Source organism: Helobdella robusta (assembly GCF_000326865.2).
Source record: "Helobdella robusta unplaced genomic scaffold HELROscaffold_14, whole genome shotgun sequence".
Taxonomy (NCBI): Eukaryota; Metazoa; Annelida; class Clitellata; order Rhynchobdellida; family Glossiphoniidae; genus Helobdella; species Helobdella robusta.
The window spans coordinates 3,863,399-3,872,571 of NW_008703782.1; the positions used below are offsets into that span (position 1 = coordinate 3,863,399).

At 30.9% G+C, this 9,173-nt stretch overlaps 1 protein-coding gene across 1 annotated transcript in view; it reads left to right on the forward strand.

Moving 5' to 3' along the window:
* Nucleotides 1–7,746: 7,746 nt before the first annotated feature.
* The window catches only part of HELRODRAFT_169050 (hypothetical protein), a gene marked incomplete at both ends in the record, with an annotated part of 1,723 nt that continues 296 nt past the window's right edge, over nucleotides 7,747–9,173 (forward strand). The window contains one exon of the mRNA XM_009014884.1: nucleotides 7,747–8,164. Within this exon, the coding sequence (XP_009013132.1) occupies nucleotides 7,747–8,164 (418 nt within the window). The remainder of the gene's footprint in view (nucleotides 8,165–9,173) is intronic.

The following is a 9,173-nucleotide window of genomic DNA, read 5'->3' on the forward strand; positions in this document are numbered from 1 at the left end:
TTAATGATTTGAATTTAATTTTCTTAAATTAATTAATTAATAAACATTGAATAACTATGCTTGGCAGAGAAAAAAACCCATAAATACAGACACAAATGCACCGACTTAATTTTAAATGGAAACACTGAACAAAAAAGAATTTCATCTATTTAGCTGGAGAAAATGAAAATGCCTGTCTTCCTACGCGTTTAAATTCATTTGTCTTCACCGAAATGTAACTTTGCAAATTGTAACTCCTATTTAAATGTGTTTTTTTTTTCTTCTTTATTTTTAGAAACATGTTTTCAATTCTCAAAAATTAAATTTAGCGAACGCAACTTTCCCATAGAGCAAAGGCACATTTGTTTGCGGCAATTAGACTTTCAAATTTACACATAGCCTAAATACAATCACAAAATTCTGCAATTTACGTGAGCAGACGTAAAAACATCAACGCCCCTTTCCATCGTGCTGGTTTCCATATATCTTAAAATTTTGTAGGAATATTTGAAATCGTATTTTAAGAAAGGATATGGAAAAAAATCATTCTGAATTGAAATCGTTCCCAAACAAACTTCATTGTTCCATCCCATACAATTACACTAAAAGTATTTTAAAATTGCTATTTTTTGTCCAGAAATTATAATGAAATTTGGTTTTGGGAAAATGAGTAATTATCAAGGTATCAATGTTTTAACATGTAATTACATGTGAAAACAGGAAATGAGACGTTATTCTCTGTAATGCTTTGTAATGTAACAAGATGTGATGTAATGATGTGATTCAATGTGATGTGATTCAATGTGATGTAATAGATCATCATCAGCAGACAGCAGCAAATAACGTCTGATTCGCTCCGACAAGTATTAATAATCGATGCAACTCCAGACAGCACACAGACACGATCTTCTTCCATCCAATTTAGCCAACAACAACTCTTCCATTACAACTGCGCACGTTGAAACTATAAATAAGTTTTTGGCTTTTTTTAATTCATTTAAATCGCGGTTGTAAAAATAGAATGGTCTATTTATTGAAATCTGAAAATTTTATGAATTTTATTCAAACCCTGCAGCATATTTTTTTATCATGTGCGAATTTTTTGTTGAGTTTGTATTGTAAATCAAAAAATGTAAATTAGTAATGAGCTGTAATGTTTTAGCTAGGCCTTCAACAAATGAATTAAGAATTTGGCAAAATTATTTATATTCTTATAAACCTGAAAATTGGATTTCGTTTTTGTAATCAGAAAGAAAATAAAAAATTCCACTGCATCAGAACATCCAAGATTCTTCCAACACACCCCTCTTTTTAAATTTTTGTTTCTTAGAATTTCAGGCAACTTTGGCTTACACTTACCATTTACACTTACACTCTTGTGTTCAACTTTTTTGTTCAAGGAAGTTTTTTTTAATTGTTTTTATCGTGGAGAAATTTTAAATGAAAAATTTTGATTCACGATAAATGTTTTAATATATTTATAATAACATTTGCTATGAATCGAACAAATTTTTATTATTTTTAACAATAATTATTGACAATTTTGAAACTTTGGAAGAATAAATGATAAAAATATGAGCACAAATATTTAGTTAATTAGCAGAGTAACAATTTGGACATAAACTTGGTTCACGTAATTGAAAAATACTTAAGAAAACATGAAGTATTAAAAGCATGTGAAGTGTACTCAACTAATGTTTATTCAAACTGAAAATTATTTTTTCAAGTTTTCCTAATTGGAATTACAAAACCTAAACGATAAACAAACAAATGAACAAACTAACAAACAAATGAATAAACAAACCAGTTATGATCTGCTAGAATGATAGTGCAGTTGAACCTTGCATAGTATCTTATATAGTATCGTATAGTATCATTCCATCTATCAAGAACACCCATCCACTTATCTACCCTTCCACGCGTCTACACTCCGATCAATCAGAGCACTGCGTCACTTCGATTATGACAAATGCATTAAAAATGGAAACACGTAAACAAAATTCTGTTTAATTGAGTTAGATATATTTCAAACCTTGGCATGTCCAGTGCACATGAACACGAAATAAAGTTTTGAAAAAATTTAAGTTATCCCTTACGCGTGCCAAATTAATATCCGGTTGTTTCATTCAAATACAATTTCACCAGCAACAAAAACATAACAGAAATTAATAAAATAATAAAAACGAAAGCAAATTAGATGTTTGAATAATGTTAGTGTTACAAAATAAGCAAAACTTGCTTTGATGGCTGATGATTATTTTTCTTCCAAGATTTTTATGAAAACGCTTTGAAATTATTTTTTCGTTTTAAATAGCCATCATTATAAAATTTGATTGTTTGCTTAACTACAGATAATTTCTTTGGTTTCGTGTTTATTTCATGAACTAATTTTATTCGTTTGATAATTTGTTACTAATTATGTCTTCAACAGTATTAAAATGTAATATTACGGTAATGTGAGTAATTTGATTACCAGTATATTATAAATTGAAATTTTTATGGGCTTGTTTTTTAGTTGTTTGTAACTCTGTAAGAATTTGCTTTGTTGTGTTATATATCTAGGTGCTTTTGAAATTTTGTGACTATATTTCAATTTGCAATATTCATTTTACAGAGTCACTTCAGAATGAAAGGCACTTTTAAAAAAGGCATTTCATCTTTTACTTATTTTCTAAGAATTAAAGTAAGTAAGAAGCAGATGACAAAGATGGATTGGATGTTTGATTAGATTGTGCCAAGATACGAGGCGACTGATTCGTATTTTTTTCTCATTTTATTCAATTTTTTTTGCTACTGTAATTCTGATCAAATAAATGAACGATGTTTGTAGTTTGTGTGTTGTGTTTGTAAGTACATCACACACACACACCACACATATACACCACACATACACACCACACATACACGCAAACATACACACACACACACCATCAACCGTGCTCCTCACCAAGGTCAGCATTCATTCATATTTTCTGATTATACAAACTACACTAAATATCTTAAAAAATTATATTTCATTTTATTAACACAATTATCGACAAATTATTTATTTATAATTATTGAAATGCTTCAAAATGGAAAGATATGTTGAAGTAAGAGGTGGGTGTGGCGCTACAACATGTGCTAAAAGGGAGGATCTACAATGCAGACGACACATTCAGCCATCATCAGCGAGTCAGACCAGGTAGTAATTAACTTACGATCGCTTTAAAAGCAATCCCATATTTAAATGCATTTCAATGGTGCGCTGATATTAAACAGACATTTGTAAAAAGTCAGTATAAATTTGTAGAAATTATCATAGTGGTTTAAAAGATATGTGAATTCACAATATTAGTTGTTGTTAAACTGATAGGAGAGTGATAGGTTTTAAATATTGTGTCGAACAAACAATTTATTTTCTTCAACAAATTGAAACAAGGTTTCTTCATAAAAGCTTATCAAATCGTAATAAATATAATAAAGAGTCTCCAATGAACACGCCTAAGTAAGATTATTTCAAACAAATTGGTACCAAGAAAAAAATTCACACGAACTGTACACAGAAGTTGATCTAAGCAGCTTTGACGGGAAGGGGCCAAAATTTTGAAGATGTTTAAATTTTGAAATTTGGCAGTAAGGCCAAGAAACCAATCAAATTTGTAGTATTGGTGTGGCCAAACCAGGTTCCCTCCTGTATTCATTACTGACTGTACATACGATTTTTGTTTCAAAGTTTTTTTCAAATATAAAAATATACAAATAAGAGTTTATTAAATGTATATAAAAAAACGATTAAGTTTGAATAAAACAATAAATTCTAGCCAGTAGATCAGATGGGATATTTATTCCAAATAAACACACACTTGAAATTCAAAATTTACAAAGAAAAGCTGCAAACAAATAAAAGAGTCCTATACCTAAGAAGTAGCAGCACCAGCCACACCAACCACACTATGACGACTACGTAGTCACCTGTGTTGATCCAATTATATTCACATTCATCATCTAACGCTCAGATGCAAAAATGCTTTCACCGCAATTCGCAGGTCTCTTGTCTTGAAATCCAATGCTGATTCGTGTATATGTGTGTATGTTTGTGTGTGTGTGGTTATGTATGGGTTTGTTGTTTGTGTGTGTGTGTGTGTGTGTGTGTGTATGTGGGAGATAGAGCGAAACTGTTTGTATATGTGTGTGAGATAGAAAGAGTGAGTAAGAGAGAGAAAAAAGGGAAATGTGTGTGTTTGTGCGTGCGGTGTTTGTATGTGTGTTTGTGTGCATGGTGTTTGTATGTGTGCTAGTGTGTGTGTGTGTGTGTATGTTGTGTGTGTGTGTGTGGTGTGTGTAGTAATCATCTATTTTTTGTATTCATTTTCTTGCATTGGATGTGTATAAGTGTATGTGTGTGATTGTGACTGTATGTGATTTTGTATATACTACATATATATATATATATATATATATATATATATATATGTAGTATATATATATATATATATATGTATGCGATTATTGATTTTTTTTTATTAATCTCTACCATTGATTTAGCGAACAGAATGAAAATTGCATTGATTTGTTCAACAATTTTTGTTTGTTCATTTATTGAAATATACTGGTATTGAAATAATTGTATTGTGTAAATAAACAAACATGAATCATTTTTATATGTGTTATATTTCTACGTCATGTTTGTGTGCTTTTTTGTTATTATTAAACTAATAATTAAAAACAAAAAAATCGAAAAAACCATACCTTGAAATTAAAATCAGTTTTTTTTGTATCCAAGGTTATTACTGAAGGATATGCGTAGGATATGTCGATAAAAGTTGATTAAAGCTGCATAGTTGGACATAAAATTCTTATTGTCTTCCTTTTACTACCATCATTAATAACATGTAAATATTTTTTTGGCAATTATTTTATCTCGGTTTTATTGTTTAATTAAATAAACTGGTTTCAAATTAAATTAGTGTGAACAAACAAAGCTTACTACTACAACTACTACTGCTGCTGCTGCTACTACTACTAAAACGACGACAACGACTGCTACTACTACTAAAACGACGACAACGACTACTACTACTACTGCTAATACTACGACTACTACTACACTACCGCTATTATTATTATTATTATTATGATTTTATTTTAATTTTATTTTAATTTTATTTTAATCATGAATATTTCTCTATTAATTAACTAATTATTGACTTTACGCATTTGATGAAAAATAAAAGATATGTTCCCATTCCTACTACTACTACTAACAATATTATTAATATTATTACAACTACCAATATTTTTACAAATACTGCTACTACTACAATTGCTAATACTACTACTGATGTTGCTGCTACTACTACAACCACAACTGTTACTACTACAGCTGTGGTTGTTGCATTTTACTACTACTAGTAGTACTTTATAAATATAAATACAAGAAAACAAAATAGTTGTTGGGAATTAAAAATTAACCCACAGTTTTTCACAAAGTAGGGATGTGTGTGTTGGCTGCTTGACTCGATGACTGTCCGAGTTTCAAAGGAAAAAATTACATCAGGTCATTCATCGGGTAAATAATTTCTGACGTCATCAAAGCTAAATTTTGAAAAATTACCAAAAACATAATTTATGTTTTTTTTCCAATTTACTGTGTTTAATTTTTAAAGAAAGGATTTGGGTGCATTTCATTTTTGCGTTAACACCACATCAAAAAATATTAAGATGGCACTTGTCAACATTCCACTTCAAAAAAATACTGAAACGACTTTGAGACCAGCGAAATCTGTCACGATTCATTAAAAATTTAAATACATTAGTTGGAATTTTCTAAAAGTTTTACATTATATAATTAAAATTAATTTACCGAAATTTATGTTGAAAATTTGAAAAAATATGAAGGGAATAATTTGAAATGTTATTAACGTTACGAGTATGTGTTGGGTAGATTTTTTGTTTCGTAATGTAAAAAACGCCGTATAGAAAATAATTTATTTATAAAAAGAATTCAGTCATTTAATTGGAAATACATAAAATGAATAATGGCCATTTAATCCGTCCGCCTCAAATAATGTAGGCGTTCCAGTACAGCACATTATGACTTAATTGCTCATTCCAGAGCACTTTTCCATTTTTGGTAATTACATAAAAAATTAATTCGACATTAAGAAGTGTCCAGCGGTGAAATGAAAACGCATTTTTTCCATCTTATCTAGGCAACGAGTGTAGGAGGGCATAAAATTAATGACATCTTATTTTATTGGCGGGCTATGTTCCTTTTATATGCTGAGTCTTGTTGCTATGCGGTCGCTAATCATTTTAGTCGCCTGCATTGTTTTTATAACATGATCGCATTTAAGAGGATTTGTCGACGAGTACGTGCGTTGGATGCGATGTGTGTGTATGTGTGTGTCTGTGGTCTGTGTGTGTGTGTGTGTGTCTGTGTGTGTGTTTTGTGTGTGTGTGTGTGTTTTGTGTGTTTGGTTGTGTGGTGTGATTTTTTCTGGGTGACGTTTTGTCTGTTCTTGTCAGTGTGTATGTGGTCTGGTCATACTTGGTTGTTGTTAATGGAAGCGTTGTCTTGTAGGTTATGCATCTTGCTGTTGGAAGTTGTAATTGTTGTGCGTGATGCTGATGACTTTGTTGTTCGTTGGATCAGTTTGAATGGATGATGTTGCGTGTGACTGGGGTTTAAATTCCATTGTGTGTTTTGTAATTTTTTGAGCTTTCGATTTAAATTAGGCTAACTTTTTTTATAACGGCAATAATGACATGACTGATTCTTAAGGGTATGACATAAATCCGTCAGAACTGATATTTTACACAACAAACCTGCCACTCTGATGAACTTATAAATAAATTAACGCGCGAGTGAATCCAGATTATTCGATTAATGATACAACTTTTGTTCTTAATCGCACAAAAAAAAGTATGAAAAAATCATAAAAAATAAACAACAAAAAAAACAACAAAAAAAAGCTGTGTAAAAACATTAGAAATAATTGCGTGGCGTGCAAATAATGGAAGGAGTTTCATCAGAGAGATTGCGGTGGAGGTTGGCGTGACTTCTTTCTTTGCGTACGTACGCCACACATCACCCACCAGTCACTTGCGACCTTTGATCTTACAGCCATTGTGGTTGCTGATAATTAGTTTCCTTTTTTTTAAACAGATTTTGTGCTATTCAGTGCAGTTCAAGTGCATAAATATAAACTGCAGTGTATAATACATCCTTCTGCAGGCTCTTTTATGCGATTATGCCAAGTTGTATACTATCTTACCCTTAAAAGCTACATAACGCAAACCGTTAAATCGTTTTTAGTTCTACGACCTATAAAAATATTATTAACCCACCAATGCATAGTGGGTCTTTTTAGGAACAGCTCTTTTAAATTCATTATCAAATTAGTCTTTGTCTTATTTGAGTTTTTTTTTATAGCACATCTCTATAAATCACCCATCTTCACTATTTTGTTTACCTTTTTGTTTCATCAGAAAATTTGTTGAAGTTTTTTATGTTTAAAGTCAGCGATACTGAAAATTTCGATTTTTTGACATGTCTAATCAAAAAAGGTAATAAACAATTTTGATTAAATTTTTTCCTGAAACTTTTAAAAATTTTAAACTGCATTATTATTTATTTAGTTAATTACGTGAAATTGATGATAGAACATCTTGTAGTTTTTTTATAAACACTAAAATTATGACTGTTCCTTTTTCGGGACACTATGCAGTGCATTGAATGGTAAATTTACTAATTACAGATATTCACTCCATGATGTTGTTAGCATGTTAGAAGATGAAAAAGATTTTTTTTCAGCAGATATCATTATGCTACCACCTGATGATCCCAACTGTTCAGATCAAGATAGTGGTCCTGAGGATGGGGAAGGAATTATTGACAATTTATCAAAAACTTTATTGAATTCAAATGCTGAAGCATTAATTTCCAACATTGAGGCAGGCAAAGAAATGCTTCAGAAAGAAGAAATTGATATGCAAATACAAACACCATTAAAAAAAAGAGTGAAAAAAAGTATATCAATTGAAAGAAATTGGAAGAAGAGTGACATTTTGAATGTAGAACCCATACCAGTGTTTTCTGAAAATAGAGAATTTGAGAATTCATCTCCTCACACTCTGTTTAAATTATTTTTTGATGATGAAATAATCAAATTCATCACTGACATGTCTAATTTATATGCTAGTCAGAAGTTGAAGCAGTTGAATGCCACTGAAGAAGAATATAAAGTGACATTAGCGGTTTTGCTCTTATCGGGTTATGCTCCTCTGCCAAATCGACGAATGTATTGGGAACAAAGCAATGATGTTCATAATTTAGCAGTGAGTAATGCCATCAGTGTGAATAGGTTCGAGGAACTTCTCAGATATTTACACACATGCGATAACGAAAAAATTGACAAAAAAGATAAAATTGCCAAAGTTCGACCTCTGTTTAATATGTTAAATGAAAGATTTTTAAAATATTGGCCAGAAGAAACTTGTTTATCAATTGACGAGTCCATGATACCATATTTTGGTAGGCATTCCTCTAAGCAATTTATAAGAGGTAAACCTATCCGATTCGGATTCAAAATTTGGTGCATGAATAATCGTCTCGGTTATTTAGTGAGTTGTGAACCCTATCAAGGAGCCACTGAAGATTATGATCCAGATTTAGGACTCGGTGGATCAGTAGTTAAAAAACTGACATCATGCCTTCCTGATAATAAGAGATATCATTTATTTTTTGACAATTTTTTCACTTTTTTCAAATTAATTGAACGACTAAAAGAAAATCATATTTATGCAACCGGTACAGTTAGAATTAACCGAATAGAGAAATGTCCATTGATGGATATAAAAGAAATGAAAAAATTACCTAGAGGCACATCTGACTATTTTACAGATAGTGATTCGAATATTATTGCGGTTAGATGGAATGACAATAGTGTGGTTTCTATCTTGTCAAGCTGCAATGGGCTGGAACCAATGAAGGAAGTGAAAAGATGGTCTTCAGCAAACAAGAAGCATGTTTTAATATCCCAGCCATATATAATAAATCAATATAATAAATATATGGGTGGAACTGACAGGATGGATCAAAACATTGAAAATTTGCGCACCAATATTCGGATTAAAAAATGGTGGTGGCCGCTTTTTGCTTTCGCTTTGGATTCTAGCATTCATAATGCTTGGTGCATTTCCAAAAAATA